We start from the raw sequence: 21,922 nt of genomic DNA on the forward strand, positions 1-21,922 counted from the left end.
CACTTCACTGGACACGGTCTGGGTCAGGATGACCGGGACCTGACTGGTTTGCCCCGTCCGTCACTAGATTTATTGACCGCCTGGTGTGTCATCCTACAGGCTTGACTGGCACAAACTTTGTTGCCCTATTTTGTGGGGAAATTCGTTCATATCCCGGTTTAAGCAAGTGAAATGTCACGACAAGTGGGAGTGTCCCTGAAACACGATGGCGCCGCCCTCGTGCTGTCTGAGCGACGCGACTGTTCCCGGGACCTGCGCGCGGCTGCTGAGGTGCAAAATTTGGGGGTATAGATTCTAAGGGAGGACCCCAAGCCTCCTTTCAAGGTCACGTAGTACGTTCACGGCAGACTGTGCCCCTTTTCCCGAAGGTCAGAGGAACAGCGCGTGGTTAATTCTGCGTGAACTGGGCCCCTCCCAGAAGAATGCGTGCGTCGCGGACGTTCGCGACAGGGAAAACGAGTATTTATTGAGGAGCGTTCAGTGGCCGACATCACGTGAAACGTACGTCGTACGCCTCGGGGGAGACGCGCCGCGCTCGTCGATCACGTGGCACGCCGCATGCCGCCATCGCGACGCCCGCGGGACGGCGCTTGGAAAGAGCCGTGCTTCGCTCCGGGAGCGCGTGTGAACGCCGCGCGTGTGAACGCCGCACGTGTGAACGCCGCGCGTGTGAACGCCGCACCTGACAGGCCTTACCGGTGAACGGAGGCGGGACCCTCGTTTCTAAAATCTTTTTCTAGACTGAAGATTCTGCGGCTGTGCGAAACATGCGCTAACCGGAGCTCCCCGGTCTGGCCCCCGAGGAAGGCGGGTGTGGGGTGCCCTCAGGGCCTTGCACGCGGGGTGCGGGCGGGGCCTCCCCGCTCTCGGGATCTAGATGTGCGGCGTCAAGTCCGATCCGCGCCACGTGGCGGAGGGGCACAGCATCGGCTCCCCGACTTCGGCCGGGTCGCGGGGCGCGCATTCTCAAGGTCACTGTGGCTGCTGCTCAAGGCTTCTGCCCTTCGCCTGGACAGCAGCGTGGCGCCTTTTATTATTTCATGCCCTCGAACCTCGGGGACTCATCTTCCACATCGAGCACTTTACCGAGTTATTTCGCTTCCCCCCTCGACCCCAATTAAGACAGTTCCGCGTCCCCTGAGAGTACATTAGAGTCAATTACGCTGTCAGGCTTAAGGGCAGTTTTCCTCCACCTCGCAGCACCTCGTTTTCTAGATGTGAAAACCGAGGCACAGAGACGTTCATGAACTTGAATGAAGTCGCACAGCGAGGGAGAGTCGGAGCCTGGCTGTCGCTCCAGCTGCACAGCCCATGCTCTGTCCACCGACCGGGAGCACTCGCCACACCTCGCGTACTAAACGTGCTCTTTCTTGGCGTTTCCTCCCGCGCCGTGGCTCCCGCGCTCTCCCTGAGACATCAGAGGCCCCGCGGCGCCCGACTTACCGTAGGTGAAGTACTGGATCTCCGGTGGGAGGGTCACTTCGCTGAGGTCGCTCTCTTGGACGTAGCTGTCCACGTACCGCTGGGCTTTGGTCGCCTGGAGGAAAGCCAGGAATCTGGCCGTGAACGCGGCGATGAAGATGGACAACATCCCAAAGTCCAGCACGTTCCACAGCTGCAGGATGTACTCCCTCGGCCCCTCCAGCCACAGCTCCTTACATTCGGACCACATCATGCCTGTCGCGACACACGGAGGGTACACAGTAGACTTTACGGCTCTGCCTGAGGGGCTCTCGTTTCGTCCACCATCTGTCCCCGTCTATAAAATGCCCCCAGCCTGAAGCATCGACTGTCGGCCCAGAGGCCCTGGGCAGAGTCGGATGGAGGAAGCAGCTTCCACGAAAGGAATGACTTGCTCCACCAAATGAGAGGCGGAGAAACACAGGTCCGCATGGGCCCCCGAAAAGCCGCTGCTCGCAGAGGGGGTGGGGGCAGAAGGAGGAGATGGGCGGGAAGGCTCTGCGGGTCTAATGATTTTGCCCCACAAGACTCTTGGAGGAGAGAAGGAAATCCATCCTTATAAGATTACGTTGGTTCATCACCGAACCACAGTGAGGACTGGAGAAACAGCCCTCAAATGAGCATCTATCTACCTGTACACATTTAAGAAGGACGGTCTCCCCAGCATCCGGGAACACTTACGACATCCCACTGCCCCCTCCCCATCCCAGCTTCATGCTGGGGAGGCGAAGAACGTCACTGGGAAAGCAAGGAGGCCTGGGACGCTATGAAGAAACCAAAAGCAGGGAAGCCATCCCGGGAGAAGAGGAGAAACCGCTCCTCGTCTTGGCCGTGTAAGGGGAAAACACTGCGCGATTCTCAAAAGGAACGTAATGGCTCGAAATGAAATTTATAAAATCATGACTTGACCCAGACTGAGGCCACAGGACTGAGTGTGAGGGAGGAGCCAACCTAGTAAATCGAGAAGGGAGAAGACACCAAGAAACACACTGAGCGAAACAGAGAGAACATGCAAAGATGACTCGACTAGTGATTGACAGATAAACTGGTTCCAATCTCCATTTTTTTTTCTCATATCGCTTAAAACTTTTCCTTTAACGTAGCGATTCAAAACGGGCTGTTGTGAGGTGAAGTGACAAACCTCCCCCACATTGACACTCTCTCCTAAAATCTCTGAAACTACAACAATATACATGTTCTTCAGGCATCAGTTAATACCCACTGGGGGTACTTCATAAGAATGTCAATTAAATATTTGATCGTCACGGTGAGTCACATTTAACAACTTACATTTTATTCAATAATCGAAGTTGGATTTCTGAAACAGTATATTTATAGTAGGCCCACGTTACTCCTAAACATCTTTATTTGGTATTCAGGGATACCTTTTAGCATTATCAACCTGCCGAATTATTCTTCTGTTTTGCTATTCTAACAATGATGATGCTGTCACCATATAATGTACAATAACATTTTACATAGAAAATGAAAGTCATTATACAGACAGTGTTTTCGGCAGAAATTAAAGTAGTGAAAATAAAGGCTTACCGAGAACCCAGACCATAATCAGCATCTCAGTCCACGTGAACTGGGTGGTTTTCACCCTGAAGATCTGTTTGGGGTAGTCAATGACAGTGACGTTTGGCAGGGTGGTGATGCCTTCGAATCGGTCTGAGGCATTGAACACGAGCAGGCCCAGGAAGATGATGAAGGAGGCAGCGTGTGCCACGAACTTCATAAAAGGGCTTCGCAGCACCTTCCCCAGCTACAAGATGGAAAAAAAAAAAAATGAGGAAACTTTACTTTTGAAAATCTGACTTCCACACTTATAAAAATTACTACATAGGATAAAAAAGCAGGGGAAACGAGAACACTTTCAAAGCTCTGTGTCTGTCTCTGCAGAGCTCCACATTGTGAAAACTAGTTATTTCGGGGAACGCTTCTTCCAAATATAAGAAGTCGTCAAACCTCTCCGTTTCCAAATGTTCAGTTTGTCGTAGGATATGCTGCATCCACAGATGCATTTCTGGACATCACAGGGCGTAGACTGTTCTTACTTTTACATCGAGAGACTATGCAATGCCAAGGTTTTTGAAGTCTAGGAGAAGAAACTCCAAACTTGCAATGCATAATTCTTAACTGCTTTATAATCAAAGTGTTATGTTTTTAGACTCGTTCATTTATAATTCAAATGCGTTGATGTGTTTGTAGCACATTAAAAACTCTTTGAAGATTAAAAGAAAAAAAAAAAGGCTTGCTGTTATAGAAGTAAATGTTAGTTCTCACTTCTAAATATTCCAAAAACAAGTTGGGCTTTATCTGATAGAAAAAAGGCAGAAAATATTATGATAAGGACAAATATTTTATCTGTTACTATCCAAGCAGAAGAGGAAGGAACACCATGATTGAAACCTGTAAGTAGGTTAACTTAATTGAAAGGCATCCCAAGTTTGAAAAATCATATAAATAGTACAAGAGCATTTCTAAAGTTCAGTTTATAATTATTTTAAGGTAACGCTTTTAAAATCCCATGTGACAGGATGTCCTTACAAGCTCCGTGTTCTAGGAGAAATGAAAAACAAGGCTTTCTGTCCCCTGGGCTGCCGCGGTCCACAAATCAGGTACATTTAGTAGATTGGTTAATAGGTTCTCCAACCTACAGATTCAGACCCTGCTTTCAAACTCAGTGTGTGACCTTTAAAAGTACCAAGATGCACGTTCAAAGGCTGCGACTTCAAACAAATGTTTTTGGACGTCCGGAACCTTAACTGGATGTCAACAAATAACCAAAGCGAGTCAGGCGTCTCTGGGAGTGACCATGAACGCACACAGACGAACGCACAGTTTCCACGGCAGAGTCAGGATAGTGAGTGACACGCTTGCATGTCACCGTGCACATGCCGGACGGCTCATTCATAACACCGAGTGACTTCTCCGGAGCCGTCACGTCTCCAAAAGGTTGTTTTTTTAAAAAACACTTTCAGTAACATGAAAAGAAAGCCGCATACCTATCCTAAAAATGGGCCGTTAAGTGGAGAAATCTTGCTATGTCTTCTTACCACCGTGCACTTGTACAAATGAGAGGAAGGGACTGGCCTTTAAGACTTAACGTTTTCATTACTCCGGACCCCAAGCAGTGTTTTCACTGACAGAGCTGCTCCGAGAGACAAACACTGAGCTCCCCGATTCCTTTCCCCCAGAAAGGGAAATTACTTGGGTGGGATTTGACTTTTGCTCTAATGCATGCCCTCTCATGTTGTTTATAGGTTTCGGTCTTTCGTGGTTACGTATTTGAGGAATCTTAAGGCACTTTTCCATGATCTGTAACAAAGGAATTCCTTCGAGTCATCGAAACGGATCAAAACGACAAACTTTCGGCTTTAAACTGCATGGCAGCTCAAGAACGAAGTGAGGCGGATGAATAATCTCGCACACGCACGGTGCCTGTGGGGAGGGACTCTGCGGGGAGGCTGCTGAGTCGGGGACAGGAGGATCCCCAGGGTCGTTCGTAAGTAGCCGTCACTCATTTTGCCTGCAACTGCCTCTGATTTAACCAAACCAGATCTCGGTATATAAAAACCTCTGATTTAACCAAACCAGATCTCGGAATATAAAAACCAGATTAAAGGACCTCGGCGCAGCGCCCTCTGCTGGCGGCGCCGTTTCTTAACCTAATGCAGATTCTGGTGGCAGGACTAGTGCCCCTCCCTTTGCACGATTAGACGGACCCCACACTGGCAACCGGAGAGAGGGAGAAAGGTCGTGAACAAAAACGATTCGAGCAGCACTAAATCAACAAGCCACCTAAAAGTATCAAAGCCCCCAAACCCAGATGCTACATTATTTCTTCTGAAGGATGCAAACTTAGGATAATAACACGTTTGCACCTGGGCTTAACACCCTCAGCCTCAGGTGGCGTGGACAGGTTCGAAGGGCCCCCAGCCTGCAGGCAGGCCGTTTCTGGGCCTCTGGCGGCTCCTCCTCTGGTCTACCACGGGGATTCTATCTTAAAAGCCTCAGTATTGTACGCCGGCAAATGTGACCTTTCCCACCAGCTCCAAATCTTTTCTCATCCCTTATTCGAACTGACCCAGTCATTAAAAAGCAGAATTCATGCCCCAGAGTCAATGAACATTCAGGGTAAAACCGATAAGAGCCATAAGTAGGAAGCTTTTTCCTTTTTTCGTCCCAAAAGGACACGGCACACCAACCACAGAGGGAGTAGGTGAGAAAGAGCTGTACCCGGCTGCAAGGTGCCATCCAGTAGCCGATGGCGAGGAACGGAAGGCCCAAGGCCACGACCAGCACAACCAGACACTTGATGGCTATGGTCTGTTCCCGCAGGCCGGAGAGGTTCTCGTACCAGATGGTCAGGAGCTGCTGCTGGCAGTTGGGGTGAGCCACGAACTGTTGGGAGAGAGAGGGAGAGGAGGTAGGTGACTACGCCACGGTCGGCAGTTCGACTGTGGAATGCATGTGCATCCTAAAGATATTCATGCACATTTTCCCAAGATACAGGAACCAGAAGGTTCTGGTAATAGCCTCCTGTACGTTCCCATCATTGTTCCAAGTTGCTTCAGAACTAACAGAAGAACTAAAGTGGAAACAAGACGGTAAAACTGACATCCTGAACCGTTTTTTGTTTTTTTTTTTCTATTCGTAACTCCATAATTCACAGACCCCCCACCCCTAGAATCTGGGTGGCAAGTCCTTTCCTTTGTGGGACTGTGTCCCATCTTTCTGTCTGCCTGCTTGCTTGCATTCAGTTCAATGGAAAAGGGAAAAGTTATTTGGTTTTTGCAGACCGTAGCTAAAAGAGAAATGTGCTAAGTCTCACGAGCAACTCCTAAAATGCTACATGTGTGAAAAACATACACATGCTATGGCCTGTGTGCGTGTTTATGCGCGACCACTGCAAATCTGCAACATTTGCAAAAAATCAATGAACCCGCAGTTGTTATTCTCACTCCACGCTGCACTGCTTCCAGAAGCTGGCGTCAAATGTCGCTTCCTTCCTACTGCATTATCCGTCCTTTCCATTGCTTCCTCTGTCACAGGTCAAAAAACACACAAACATTTATCCCCAGTGGTAATTTTGTAACTACCGTTCTAATCAGGACAAATGAGCAAATTATACTTACTTCATCCCTGCCTCTGTATTCTATTTTACCATCTGATTTTGCTAACCCTTCTGCCTGCATCTCTTTAGAAGGACTGGGAATTCTTGGAGGCCCTGTCCTTATTTAAGGAGCAGAATATACTTGTCGGCAGACCCATGCGAACGTCCCTACGCCAAAAAGTGCCCACTTGTAGCTGGATCTGCCTTTGTCTGAATGGCCAGGTGCACCTCGCCCAAGCTCGGGAATTATTCAGGATCATTCACAAATCAGCGGTGAGTGCCAACGTATTTTTTAAAAAGAGTGTTGAGTGGTACAAACATCAAGGTATCGCTGTCTCCTGAAAAACAGAATAAACAGTAGCAGTGAATCTGCTAGAAGTACTCGCGAGGTGTTTCTGCGAACTCTGACAGGCAGAGAGGGCGGCCGAAGGTCCCACCAGGCAGAGGACTCGTCTTCAGTCAAGTCCTAGTTACCGATCTTAACGACTCATGTACTCTAGGTTAGGGGTCTCCAAACCCTGGTCACAGACTGGTACCAGTTCATGGCCTGTTAGGAACCGGGCCACACACCAGGAGGTGAGCGGCAGGCCAGCGAGCAAAGCTTCATCTGTGTCTGCAGCCGCTCTCCAGGGCCAGATGATCATAGGAACCCCAGTCCCTGGTGCCGAACAGGCTGGCTCACCTACGGGGTAGTGGAGAGTTTCCACTACTGCTATATAGTTTCCCACGAATGCTTTTCATTAACAGAAAGAAATCTCATCCCCCGGGGCTGGCAGCGGGGGCACAAATCCCCACGGGTGCCTGCTCTTACCCCCAGTGTTCCCGCCCTCTGAAGTCTGTGACAATCGATCACTCTGGCGGCAGGCTCAGTGCCACTGTGCAGAAGGACTCGACAGCCCATTGACACAGGTGGTTGAGGATGTGGCTACAAATATTTGAAATACGTAACTGAATTTTTTTTTGATGATACAAACTGGTAGGGGCTGGGAGAGTAAAAAAGATGCTATCTTTTCTTGCCGAGTTCAATGTGAAAAAGCTGATTTTATCTCACAAGTTCCTTTCAATTCAGTTATAAAAATCCCAGATCCCGAGGCTCACTGGGCATTGCCAGATGCGAAGTAAACATGAAATCCTTCCAAACTCAAGATTTTGTCACTCTTCCAAAGTTCTGATTTTTGAAAACAGTATTTGAAGGTCATCGCAGTCACTATTTGATAAAGTGTGCAGATATATAACCGAGGTTGAAGTCTTCCTGGGGGTCTCTGTGGCAATTTCCTAGGATTCTTGCTGAGAACTTCTCCAAACTTCTACTTCTGTCTCTGTATCTACTAGATCATTTCCTTCCTGCTTCATCCCTCCTTTTGAGTAGAAAGTTCCTCATCCCCTCTGCAGTCCCTAAATGTCTCATTCATTTATTCATTCATTCGCTCATTCTTCGAGATGTCATGAGCTCCTCCTATGAGCCAGGCACTGGGTATCTAGCTTAGGCCTTTGGTACAAGATGAAATGAAAATGAGGGCATCAAATGACTGGTGGTCTCGGTCGAGGACGCACCGAGGACGCACAGAAAGCTATCGATAAATATGAAAAAAGCTATTATGATGGAGACGTGGACTTTTTTACCGACCGAGGGTTTGTGCAAGACAGACACGCCCACGAGGCTGATAGACAGGGGGACCTGTGTCCATTCGGAATCAGTGGACGCGTCTCCCTTTTGCACGTGTCCGGCCCTCCTTCCGTAGGTTTTAAGCTCTCGAGGACAGAAGTACTCATGTTGTAGGATGGCTCCATCTCCCCGCTCCTCTTCGAGCTAATCTTCAAGTTTGAAGATGTGCTTTGTGACCTTCATGACAATGCATAAAGGTTGTACATTTATGGACCTGATGGAAATCGATCCTTTCCACGTGGCACATGGGTGACGATCAGTCTTGGACTCACTATGACTTGTACACACAGTGCAGACGCTTAATATATGTCACATATCAGCCGAAATCACGGTGTTTGCATTTTACTTGAGATGCATCCCCGGGAGTTCAGCTTAACAGGTATATTTCCCATCCTACTAATTCTGCCCCTCTCCTAATTGAGATAATAAACACCACTGTATGGCATCTGTTCATTCCTTTTAATCCACGGACAGAAAGCACAAATAGATGTTTTCCTCCAGTGATTTTAAATCCTAATTCCAGTATACAAGGAACATTTAAAAAAGAAAATAAAACCAACACAATAGTAGCGAGGGAGGGTAAAAAAAAACTAATCCCTCTAGGAAATGAGTTTTGCTCTTTTCAATGACTTCAAAATAGGGCAGTGACCTTTATCTCTTAAGACTGTTTTTACTTCCTAAAAAAAAAAAATCTCTTTATGCCGCCACACCAGTCCTAGGCAACTGGATAAAATTTATATGCTGTTTCCTAACTTCGGTGGACCAGCAAATTGAAATCATTACAAAAATAACATCCTTTGAGGTTTTCTGATTTAAAGGGAGAATGATCGACACACAAGAAAACCTCAGTCTTTCTATGGAACAAAACTACTGTAGCATTAAGAAAAAACTTTTTTTCCCCCCTGCCAAATGACTCATAGATTGTAAACTGAACCACCAATCAGGGCAGGTTATGGAAAAAAAATTAGATAATTTTCAGCTTAAAAAAGCATTCATGTTAGACTGTCTTTTCATCAAATCGGCCTTTACAAGGCAGACCCTCCACCAAAAAAAAAAAAAAGAAAACGTCTCTGCAGGATATTTACTACTCTCTGGATGCATTACTCACTTTCTGGGCTTCTCTGCACACTTTCTGCAGACACCGGGGAAGATTTTACGTGTTTATGATGCCGCATGTCTCTTTTCTAGATGATCTTTCTTTACTTAAACCAAAGGCCACAGTAGAGGAAATCGGAGAGCGAGGAGGAGGAACTCAGGAAATGTCCTCCGCTTTCTCCAAGAGCCCAGTTTTCCAGCTTCGTGGGTCCATCAAGACCTCGGGTCTTCCACCTCTGTTAAGGGTTTTCTGACAAGAGACGTAGCTGCTAGAAATAGACAGAACTCTCGGTATTTCTATGGGTGGAGGGGTTTAGCGTTTGCTCTCAAGTCACAGGGAACATATGGGGACAATCGGAGGTAGAACTCAGGACTAATTGGAAAATAATTCGTGTTTCTGCCTACAAGTTAATTTTCTTGTTTTCATTTTCAAAAAAACTCTAATTTCATCTACCATTTATTTTTTTTTGTGTGGAATAATGTAATAGTATTAGTAATAATACATCTTTCCAGTTGTGTTATTTCCCTTAGAGATTCCTCAGTTATGACTCTGGGATGGATAATCTTCAAAATCCGTAACAGAAAACACATTACTGTCTGTTCCCCACCGGTAGCGCTGGATTGCTCACTTCGCCAACAGCACTGGGAATTATAATTTTTTATTCTTTAATAGTTTGAGAGAAGGGAAATGGTATTTGTATATTAGTATGCATTTATTTTATTACTAGTGTACCTGAAAATTTTAAATAATGTTTGTTAGCCATTTGAATTTTCTCTTCTGTGAATTACTTATTCAAGCCCGGGGCTTATTTTTCTATAGGGCTCTGGAGATTTTCCTTAGAAATTTGTTTGAGCTTTTTAGATATTAATTTAAGAACAGCAATCTTTTGTAAGTTTTAACTGAGGAAAATATTTTCTCCAGTTTGCCCTTCGCTTTTTTGTTAATGATCTTTCTGAGATACAGAAGTTTATGCGGTTAAATTATTTATATTTTTGCTTTGTTATTTCTTCTACTGTTTTTACACTGGAAAATGTAATGATTCTCACTTAATCATTAAATTCACGTTCAGACCTTTCCTACGCAGGTCTTTTACAGTTTCATTTTCTTTAAAAATTTATTTTTTATTTTTTTATGAAGTTTACTGGGGCGACATTGGTTAATATGTCAACTGCCACTGCGTCTCTAAGGTCTGGTTGAACTAGTGTGATTCTTAGGAACGATCTCACGTGATCTGGGGACTCTGAGCCCAGACCGAAGCCAGCTCCGAACCAGAGCTGGGAGAAGATTTCGGCGGACGGCAGAAGACACTTCCTGAGTCTCCTATGGGACTTCGACTCTTGCCAGGACATAGAACTGGGTTTCTCGGTGGAATTATGGGCCGAGTTGACAGAATATGAGTTTATTATGTTATCGGGGGGAAATTCTATAACATATAAAGTTATTTTGAAATCCCACTGCCTTCCATACAGAAACAGACGACCTCAGTGCCACAGTGAGTGGGGTTCATGCAACATTATTACAACCCAAGAGGTGATTTTCCTTGGGGGTCAGAAAGAAATGAGATGGTGGGAAAGGGAGCAGCAGGAGCGGGTGGGGTATTTTTCCGTGGCGGGAGTGGAGGTGTGAGTGTCGAGTAAAGAATAAAGCAAGCCTTTGAGAGAAAGAAAAACTGGAGAATTGGGGCTTTTTTAAGGCATTCCAGAATAGAGTTCTTATATACATTTATTAAGCAAAGATTCAAAATCAAAGACTTTAACTGATATTCCTTTTATAGCGTAAAACCACCCAAACCAGAAATACGTGCAAAGTCTTAAATCTCTTTTCAGGTCCAAATACCTTTTTTTTTTTTTTTGCTGTTGTTTCCTGGTAGCTGACTGAGAGCAAATTTATTTTTGATGGCACGTCATGCCTTATAACCTACACGTCCATTTACTTAAAATGAACACGCGGGAAGACGTTTGCTCCACAAGACAGTTTGGTTAGCAGACGCCCATCTGCAGATGAGCCGTCTCTGCTAATGTGACACATTCACGGCCATGAGGAAGCGCCCGTGACACCTGAAACCAATTCTCTCCTCTCGGGTACTAAAGACAAGAGATGCGTATTGCAAGATCTGCAGATAAATCAACGCCCGGACGGTTTTCTAAATATGGTTTCCTATCAGTCTTATTCAAAACAATCTTTTCCCCTCCAACAGGGAAAAAACTCAACTGGCAAGAATGCTCTGGGAGGAGGGTGGCCAGGCCAGATTAATCATCTCGTGACTGATGATTCCTCGAAGAGTTATCTCGCTTCCATTGCTCCCCGAGGATCTTTGCATTTCATTGTCTTATTAAGCAGAGGGGAGATCGGTCATTAAGGGCCGGCTAGTCTTGCGAACACTACATGTGGTCGAAGCGTGGGTGTGCATGATGTGGGAAGAGAGTGGGGGGCCCAGGGAGAGAGAGAGAGAGAGACAGAGGTAGACAGAGACAGAGAGAGAGGGAGAGAGGGAGAGAGAGGGACAGAGAGAGACAAAAAGAGAGAGACAGAGAGAGAGAAACAGAGGGACAGACAGACGGAGAGACAGAGAGGGAGGGAGAGAGAGAGAGACAGAGACAGACAGGGAGAGAGAGAAAGCGTGATCCCCCATCCTCACCTGTGCTAGTTGCCAGCACCGGCCCAGGGTCCACTGGTGGGGGGGCGTGCGTGCAGGCCTCTGATGGGGAAGGGGCCGCATCTAACGGGGAAGACTCGGGCACCCTGCAGCAGAGGTAGAACTGTTCTGTTTGGGCCACAGAGACTCCCTTACTACGTCAGTTCCGGGCCCGGTTCTGGAAGCACAGCTTAGAGCAGCTCGTTCCTCCAGCTCCCGAAGGACTCTCGAGCCTCCTAACACCCTCACTAAACTCCCTTCTGCTTAAATCGGCTATGGTCTGCCACAAAGGTCCAGAACCAGTACAATGACCATGAACTCCGTCTTTGACAACTAAGATCTGAACTGACTTAAGAGTCATCGTTCTGAGAATGGATTGTCATAACGCAGAAATGTTATTAGCTAATACTTACTGAGCAGTCACCAAGTACTGCACCCGTGCGGATTACTTGACATGCATTAGCTCATGTGATCCTCAAATCAACTGAAAAAATAGTTACTAGTGTTGTCCCCACTTTAGTAATTTACTAAGGGACAGACCCTGGTCACCCAAGGGTTGGCTCTGGAGCCTGCCCTCTTAAGCACCATGCCGTGTGCAGGAAGGGGAGGAGGTTCTGCTGTACGTAGGGGACCAGTTCACGAAACCAGATCTATTCCTGATAATCGTTTACTTCCTTGTGGTTTATGAGCTTCTCTTAAAGTACAAAAGAATTTCATTTATCCAAGTTGTTAGACTCTGGATAACTGAGATTTTTTCCTACAGTGAAACATCATAACTATAATTTTCGTGAAGTATTTAAAAGCCCCATGCCAGTAGCAAATAGATATACATAACAGTTTATCTGCAGAAAACAGAGTAAAAAAGTGATCATAATTTTTGTTTTTGGCAAAATATGACCGACTCCACGGCTATGTCACCTGAGACATGTCATTTCAACTTGGCGAACCTCGGTTTCCTTGTGCAATAGGAACCTCATCATCTCTCTGACCTATTTTGTAGGTGAAATGAATAACCACCCAGGCTCCGTGTGAGGATAAACGTGAGAATGTGTGTAATGTGTCAAGTGACAGATTTTATTATTATTAATTGCATTGTAATGAACACTTCAGGAAGTTCTTTTACATATCTTAACCCACTGAAATGCCACCAAAACCCTGAGGTAGATAAGAAACATTATCCTCCTCTCATAGAGGAAACCGAAGTTTCAAGGCATTTTATGACTTACCCAAGGTCTCACGATGAGTCAAAAGTGGAAAAGATCAGAAGCTTGATATTTGACTCCCCACTTTACCATGAAACTTCACTTAATCTCTTCATGAAGGGGGAGGGAAGAAACTCTGTATCAATAACACCTACTCTTACTATTTTTAAAAACGTCCTGGAATTATGGCATGGTGGATAGATAGTCCATGGTGGGTCCGGTACGGGCGCTGGAAGGCAGCGGGCCACTCACCTTTTTGACTTCATACTTAATGGCGAGTTTGACACGGCTCAGCGAAGCCTTGTGCCTGTGCACCTCCGCGGGCTCTGCCGACTCCAGGTCTCCGTTCAGAATCGCCTCCACCTCTTCCGAGTCCCGGCAAAGATCCAGCACACCCACGACGAAGTCTTTGCATTGCATGGACAGCTTCCGATAGTCGTTCTAAGAACGAGAGGTTTGCAGTTTAGCACAAAGATTTGCTTTAATTCCATGGGAAGCGTTTAGGGCTTTTGTGAATCAGAGAAAGGCGTCCCTTCCTGTGGGTGGAAAGCATCCCCGAGGTAGACTCGAGGCTGCTGAGTTAGATACGGGCTGGCTCTGCCCCCCATCCCCACCCACGCCCTAAGCCGGGACCTTCTGCAACCTGCCCAGTGTATGAGGCAGCTCTGAGGACGCCGAGCACATCAGTCACCAGTTTACATTCAGAGATGCCGGCTAAGTGCTAACGCTGAAAGGCCGAAGGATCGAAAAGAGCTGCATCCCTCTTGGGCAGATGAACGGTGGTTTCCTTAAAGCCAAAACAAAACCATCCCTATAACAACATTTTTTTTTTAAGTGGTGGTTTTCCTAAAGTGGAGATCTGCCTTCGAAGATTGACTATCGGTGAAAATAACTTGTCCACTCTACTATCCCTCGCCTGGATGGAGACCTTGCTTCTCAACCTGTAGTCCTCAGAGTGGCGGTGTCAATAGCACCCGGCCGTGTGTCAGAAATGTAAGTGTTTAGTCCCCATCATCCCTGGCGTCCCGATTGAGACAGAGACACCGGACGTCTGTGCTAACACTCTCCAGGTGTTTCTGACACACATTTATGCTCGAGAAGGACTGGTGTACAGGGAATGGGAAGAGGTGGACAGGCACTGACACTGAGAGGGGACAGTTTTCCTTGTCTGTCTGCAGGGCGCATGGCTGAGTCTCGCAGAACTGGAAGGAGATCGATGTCTGATGCTATGTAATTGAATTCCCCGGGACTGTGGAGTAACAATGCCGGAAAGAAAAATATCCAGGCCGCTGGAATAACACTTGGCTAAAAATAACCCGTGAATCTTTCATTTCATTAGCATATTTACATAGTGCCATGCACTGGTAAAGGAAGTCAGGTGGCAGCCTTCCCTGTCACCTGCTGTGTGGAGCTCCAGTTTCCCGCCCATTGGGTCCAGGAAGAGGGTCAATGACCATCTTGGGAAAGTATCTCACTTTCAGAAACCCCAGCTCTCCTTCTACGGCTTTCACGAAAACTTTAGCCCATCAGGAAATTTAACCAATTGATAATCTAATCTGGGACGCTTGGGGGAAACAGAATTTCCCATTTCAACACGTCCGAGACACTGTACGTGTCCAGTAACCAAACAATACTTTACTCAGCAGAATCTCCAAATCCTGGGATTCCGAAAACCAAACTTTAGAAAAAGACATGGGAGATTTCTATTTTTTTCCCCCTTAAATAATTAATTAATTTGAACTGATGGGCAAAAATCACGTTGCCAACTAAAATAAACAAAAGGAGAGCCTGCTCAAAGCCTACGTGGATGAGAAATTTCCATTTCAGATCTCAGAGATTCATATAAAGAACAGTTACAGTTAATCCTTTTCCCCTCATAAGGGAACAGATAAAATGAATAAAAACTTCAATCTTTGGTTTCCATTCAAGTTGGTATCATGCAACTGATAAAATTAATCAAATGTTCAGTCTCTGGTCTCCATGCAGAGTGTCAGGGAAATATCCATCTGCCTTCCATGCCTGAAAGACTAATGAAATATTTTATTACAGCAGCCAGAAGAAGTATTAAATCCATGTCTGTTTCCATATAAAGCTCCCCTTTTTAATACACTTTTTTTAGATGAGATTTCTTCACGTTACTCTTCAGTTCAGACTGTTCTGTGAGATTTGGTCCAACAGGCTGGCCATTTCTCCACCGATCGGGAAGAAAAGAGATGATTCTCTATGTTCGCAGAAAACTGAGTAACCGCTTCTGCTGTAACACCCAAATAATGAGTCATTATCTTTAAAAATCGTAATCTGTAAACTGCCCAGTCTCAAAGAGAGCTGTGCGGTTTTTCACATCCACTGGAATATCAGCCAAGACACAAAAACTGGTCATCACACGAGTTTGCAAGAAAAGCACTTTGTTTTCATAACTGTTTCAACATTTCCTGCTGGCAGAAGTCTTTTACTCAGGCAGAAAGTGATCAGAGCTGGTGATAAGGGGGATCTCTTTTATCGTGGTCATGGGATGTTGTTTTGTCTATACACGCACAGCTCCCGGGGAAAATGGGGAGCCGAAGACAGAGTTTCCTCAGGTGCAAGGGGATCTATGTAAAGTCCGCACTGAGCACAGGTGACCCTGCTTGTTCTCCCATGAGGTCTTGCCTCCTGTGACTTCACAGCTCAGCCTATCTGTCTGGTCTGCATCTTCTAATCATTTTCTTTTGATTGAATTTTGCTTGCTCGTCTTCATCGTGCTGCTCATCCATTAGCGGGGCCCTCCCTCCCAAAAGGTACCAGGTAGACGTGCTGCCCAGGTCACAGCAGGAACTCAAAATCCTGAGGACTGGCTCAAGCCCGGGGCAGAGCAACGAAGCTCCGACCTCATCACACGCTATCTGCAGCGCACCTGCTTTCACGTGTATGATTTAATCATCGTTGTAATCCCTTTTTAACCTTAAAAGAAAAATTGAAATTCAGGTCTAAGCTGGCCTGGTCCCGCCAGATCCTTTTCCCTAATAACGAAGAGAGTGTGGTGGTTAGGGCATTGATCTGAAGCCAGACTTCCTGGGTTCAGAAACTGCTTCTATCACTTATTTGCTGTGTGAACCTGTGGAACTTAATCAGCCTCTCTGATGAGAATAAGCCTACTAAATATTGCTACTGTGGGGAATAAATGCTTAGAGCTTGCTTAGTCCACATCAAGTACGATGGAAGTGGTTTGATATTACCAGGTAGAGCACATTAGATAAAATACTTAGGACGGGGGCCCAAGACATGCACATCTAGGCTTAGCAGATGGGACCTTGGCTAGAGCCTTCGTCATCTCATTTGTGAAATGAGAGGGCTGTATAGCTAGAGGATTCCTAGGGTACCTTCCTGCTATGAAATGCTATCTTACTTTAGGCTTATAATCACCTTCCTCCTCCTTACAGCCCTACTGTGATATAGGCTGAAATTGCTTTTCTCCTTTAAAGAGGAAAAAAACTGAGGCACAGGGAAGGCAAATGGCTTTTCTTCTTAATTTTTTTTTTTTTTTTCCCAAAAAATAGGGCATCACTGACTTAGGAAATTTCATGTTGCGTTTTCATAGCTTAATAAATGACTAGCTTCCTTCCCTCTGACATCTGGAGGATTAGACACAGAGTCCATCCTGTCCAGTATGCTGTTTCTCAGAATAGCTATAGACAGCATTTGCACACCCAAAATATTTCTTTAATAACCTGTCACCACGCTGTCCTCCATTAATTTATCTAAATCTATATCCTAGAATGTTCAACCTCTTGGGGTAATGACCTTCATATGTTTTTGGCCCCAGGCCTCCCGTGTTCTTCAAGGAAGTCTGAAAACCGCCTGGTGGCCGGGAGCCTTCTGTGAAGCACCTGCATGATGACAGTTTAAGGGGGGAGATGCTAGATCTTACAGGCCGCTGATAAGATAAAATAGGGATAGGTGTTTGCGAAGGGGAAAAAATACCCCACTTCTTTTTCAGTAGAGAACCCATTATCTATGTTTTCATTTCGAGGCTCGTGCTTTGAGCTCGAAGTCTCTGTGGAGAGAATATGGAGAACACCAAGAAATAGGGCAAATTAGGTTATCCGCCTGCCTCTGAAATGAGTTGCGTGTTCACTGCCCTTTCAGAGCTCAGAGTCCTGGGTCGGGGCTGTGAAAGCTTTATTTTCTCTGTCTGTCTAAAGCCTTGACAGGTGGACATGAGCGTGGGTTGAGAGAGCAGAGAGGAGACGGGAAGGCAGGTAAGAAGGGAGTAATAAGGACAGGGAAGAATGGGAAAGAAACGGAATAGTCATTCAGTCAGGGGAGAGGGACCTGTGGTCCCCTAGAGACTACGACTTCTCAAGAACTGTCTGTATTTTGGCTCAGAGAAGGTTTTGTCACCCAAGGGCTTTTCCGTACAATTCAGATAAAGGAGCTGTCAGATTTAGATTATTTTTGCATACCTTTAGATATTTGGCAGCTTTGTGGATGACCTCTTACACTCAGTTATATTTTCTATCTTTCTTTCTTTTTCTTTTTTTTGTGCCTATTTACTTGTAATATTTTTCCACCTTTGAAAGGTTATCAGAGGTGATTCTAAGTATCATCAACATAGATTTAGCTGGCTTCAGTACAACGCTATGAATAACAAATTTTTAACCATTGCTGTACTGAGATGACTTCTCTAGGCAGAATTGCGAACATCGCCGTCATTATTAAAGCATACTCTTAGAAAATATTCCCTTTTGTAGAATCTCTTTTATAGACTTTCAATGTACATCAAGCAAAATGCATAAAAAGGTCTGAGTGACATTCGAAAGTGGTGAACAGGTTTAAGATTATATTTTTTATGACTATGTTAAAGAAGTGACATTTAGAACTATTTTATCTGAATTCTTTTCTATTCTCTCTAAATAGAATTTAAAGTTTTCAATTTGTTCAGAAAAAAAAAATTCATTTTGAGTCCAAGAAAATAAGTCTTTCAAATACTACATAATAAGTAAGTCTCTTCAAAGGGAGTAGATATAAGGCAATACTTATTTTATTTTATATCTCCTCACATTTCCCAAAATTTTTATAATAAATGTGGAACTTTTATATGAGAAAAAAAATGTTAATGGAATAATAAATACAATTATACTAAGGCCAGCACTCCATCAGGACAAAATAAGGATTGATGACTATCTAGGATTTTCGTACATATGTCAGAGAAAAAAAGCCCACAAAACTTTCCTACCATTTTTTTTGCAACCCTTTCGCCTGAATTAGGTTGCCATTTGCATTTTATGTAAACTTACTTAAGTAAGAAACACTGAAAGACAGAATCTGAAAGACAGATGATCACTCTTTCTGGAACCTGACACCACAACACTGAGCTGAAAACACGAACTTGGCATCCGGAAAATAATTCGAGGAACTGATGCCACGATCACCTTCTTAGGTGGACAGTGGGAGACAAGAACCCCCTGGACAGCAGTCTGACTTCTCCAGAACTCCCTGATCCCCTTGTGCCCCAGACCGAGCGGGCAGAACTGTCCAAAATGCGCAGGAGATGTAACGGTTGTATAAAAAAGAAAAATGTTCTACATCGATGTATAACTGTTATAAAAATGAATAATGCTGCTTGACTGGAGATGATGTCCAGGAAAAAAGTTCACTCATTAAAAAAAAAAAAAATCCATTAAAGCAAAATCACTCTGCTGTCCTTGAATTTCCGGGCTGACCTGATGTCTGTGTGTCTACATTCACCACTCTGAAGATACATTTGTGGATTTTAGGGAGAGGTATTCTTGTTATATTAATGATATGATTTTGGTAGCATTTTATATTAGTCTTTTGACTTTCGATCTAAAGGGATACACAAACGTTTGGGCCAATATACAGTGGATGCAGAACTAATACTAAGTACTTCTATGTTGGGTGCCATCATAAAACTAACTATGAAGGAGGAGGAAGAATTTGGAGAGGAGACGATCACACCAAATCCCGCCTTTTGACAAAAGGCGAGAAGCCTTGTGTGCTACTTAATGTTTATCCTGAACACGGAGCAGCAGCATAATGATAGCTCTCTGATCCAGTACACCCCCATCCCCAAAGCGAATTTCTCACGGCACCATGGCGAAAGGGGAACATCATCAGATTCTTTCTGAAGGACGCTCCCGATCTCTCGTGATTTTCAATTCAGTGGGCAACGCTGACTCGGGAGCGAAGCAGGACAGGTGCCAGGCGGCGGCCTGCGGGGCGCGGGGCTTACCTTGAACTCTTTCTCGATGTTGGCCAGCTTGGCCAGCTCGTTGCTGAGCTCCAGGGCAGTGAGCACCGGGTCCTCGCTGGACAGAGACAGGTAGGCCGGGCTGGCCAGCCCCTTGTAGGCGTTGATCCTGGAGCGCGAGTGGCTGAAGGAGTCGTGCCGCTGCTTCTCCGTGCAGTCCGCGCACTTGCAGAAGTAGTCGTGCGGCCGCTCGATGCGGGCGCCCTTCATGAGCAGCATGTGCACCACCTCGTACTTCTGGCAGTGCGCCGCCAGGATGATGGGGGTGATGTCCGGCGAGAAGCGCGTGCCGTCCTCGTCGTAGGCGTAGAAGTCGTCGTCCTGCAGCTCCTGCTCGCAGGGGCTCAGCGTCAGGCGCTTGCTGGCCGCGAAGCCGGGGTGGCCGAGGATGGCCTCCACGATGCGCACGTAGCCCTTGCTGATGGCCAGCAGCAGCGCGTCGCCGATGCGCGCCAGGTTCTCCTTCTTGAGCAGCAGCTCGGTCACCTCCAGGTGCTCGTTGCCCACGGCCAGCTGCAGCGCGTTCTGGCCCATGTAGTCCACACAGTTGACGTTGAGCGTCTTGGACTCCTCCAGCATCTTGCGCACCACGGGGATGTTGCCGTACTCGGCGGCGTCCAGGAAGCGCTCCTCCTCGGCCGTGAGGCTGGTGCCGCGGTCATTGAACATGAAGGCCGGGCCCCGGACGGCCTGGCGCCGGCCCTTCTCCCGCATCACCGTCTTGCGCCTCAGGGATGGGCTGGTCTCCATGGACCTGACCGGAGGCAACGAAAATACAGGTGGACTGTCAGGGCATCTGGCTTCCTCCCGCGCACTGGCCCCTCTGCGTCCGCAGCGCCCGGTGCAGCCCTGTGGCCTGCGGGTGGGGACCAGTGGCGAACAACGCCCCTGGGATGCGCGCCTGCACCTGCGGGCCTGAACCCCGGCCCCCGAGATGCGCGCCTGCACTTGTGGGCCTGAACCCCAGGGCCTGAACGGTGGCCAACAACGCCCCTGGGATGCACGCCTGCACCTGCGGGCCTGAACCCCGGCCCGCGAGATGCACGCCTGCACCTGCGGGCCTGAACCCCGGGGCAGGCCGCCAGCCCTTGGGTCGGGGCGCCTGCTGCACAGAAAACGGCGTTCTGAGGAAAAGGAGTAGGAACAGGTTCCAGACCCTTGCGCCTCCCCGCAGCCCTGGCAAAGACAGGACTCATAGCATCTTGTGGAAATAACCTTCCAACTGCTCTCCACAGCCGTGAAAACAGAGGCGCCGGTCCTTGGCAACAAGCACTAGACTTGAAGGCTAAAGAAAGTGCATTTTTCAAGAATTAGGTCAGAATTATCCTCTCAAGTCATTGCACCTTTTTAACTAAATAAAATAACTGACCAAAACAAAACAAAACAAAAAGTCCAGTATTTAGGCCAAGTATCATTTTTCAGGATCTTAGGTTTATTTTTTTCTCTTAAGGGTTTCTGGTCCCCACCCCACCTTTTCCCCCAAAAAACCTTGTGAGATTCATTTTTCGCAATGACACAGGCAAGATTTAGCAATTACAAAATTAGAGCATCAATCTAGATGTATTTTACTGAAAATAACCGTGCCTTTGTAATAAGAGTTGTTTAATTACCAGTGTGATATATAGTTGCCTCTTTGAACTAAAAAGATAAGGTTATGATTTATGGTTTAAAAATCACTAGTGTTACTTTGTGAATAAAGCAACTGGCACGAATTGCGTATCTACGACACACACCAAAGTCTTAACAGCAACCACAGTAATTGATATTCAGCTGCGTTATAAAGTCACATCATTAACTGATGAATTCACATTTTAGTTTCTGTGACGCTGGGTAAATAACTTCATTTCCTTGGGCTCCCTTGTCCCAGGTATGAAAGGGAGATTTATAAAGTGCTCCAGATTTTCTTTGTGAGCTCACAAATAAGCTTTTTTGGAAGTTCCGAGTCTCTGAAAAATGATGTCAAATAAACAACATCATCTTTAACTCTGATTACTTTTAATATTTTAATAGGTATTATTTGAAGTACAAACCTGCATCTTTACCTTACCCAGTTCTCGCATTCCTGCTGACTGAAATGCTTAATATAACTTCCTTGAAAAAAATCTGTGGTTTTTGTATGAGTCGTACCACCAAAGGTATCACATAAAGCTCTTTTCACATTGTTGACTTTTGAAGCCAATAAGAGCAACGAAAGTGAGTGGCTATCCAAAAATGCTTTCCTTCCGTAATATGTATTCCAGCAACACCTTCCGCCATTGACACAATAGTACTCAGAGTCGGGGGATGAAAACGAGAGAGGACATTGGCCTCCCTGGGGCTCTGAGGTGAACATTTAGGTGGACATTAGGGAGCATCTCCGGCAGGAGGGCAGAGGTGGCGACCAGCCCCTACTCAGACCTCAGCTCTGTGGGCCTCAGCCCAAGAGAGGAGCACAGACACCACGGGCAGAGACCAAGGACATGTGGCCAGGCAAGCCTCGCTCTACAGAGGCGA

At 46.2% G+C, this 21,922-nt stretch overlaps 1 protein-coding gene across 6 annotated transcripts in view; it reads right to left on the reverse strand.

The window, feature by feature from the left end:
- The window catches only part of TRPC3 (transient receptor potential cation channel subfamily C member 3), a 59,854-nt gene that overhangs the window by 16,767 nt on the left and 21,165 nt on the right, over nt 1-21,922 (reverse strand). For 5 of the 6 annotated variants that reach the window (XM_039879545.1, XM_039879544.1, XM_039879547.1 and 2 more), the window contains 5 exons: nt 19,412-20,183; nt 13,432-13,620; nt 5,704-5,868; nt 3,010-3,226; nt 1,444-1,677 (listed from right to left, as the gene is read on the reverse strand). In XM_039879545.1, the coding sequence (XP_039735479.1) occupies nt 1,444-1,677; nt 3,010-3,226; nt 5,704-5,868; nt 13,432-13,620; nt 19,412-20,183 (1,577 nt within the window). The remainder of the gene's footprint in view (nt 1-1,443; nt 1,678-3,009; nt 3,227-5,703; nt 5,869-13,431; nt 13,621-19,411; nt 20,184-21,922) is intronic. The other variant, XM_039879549.1, reaches the window with a different exon arrangement.

The sequence above is a fragment of the Pteropus medius genome, unplaced genomic scaffold (genome assembly GCF_902729225.1).
Source record: "Pteropus medius unplaced genomic scaffold, Ma_sr-lr_union100, whole genome shotgun sequence".
Taxonomy (NCBI): domain Eukaryota; kingdom Metazoa; phylum Chordata; class Mammalia; order Chiroptera; family Pteropodidae; genus Pteropus; species Pteropus medius.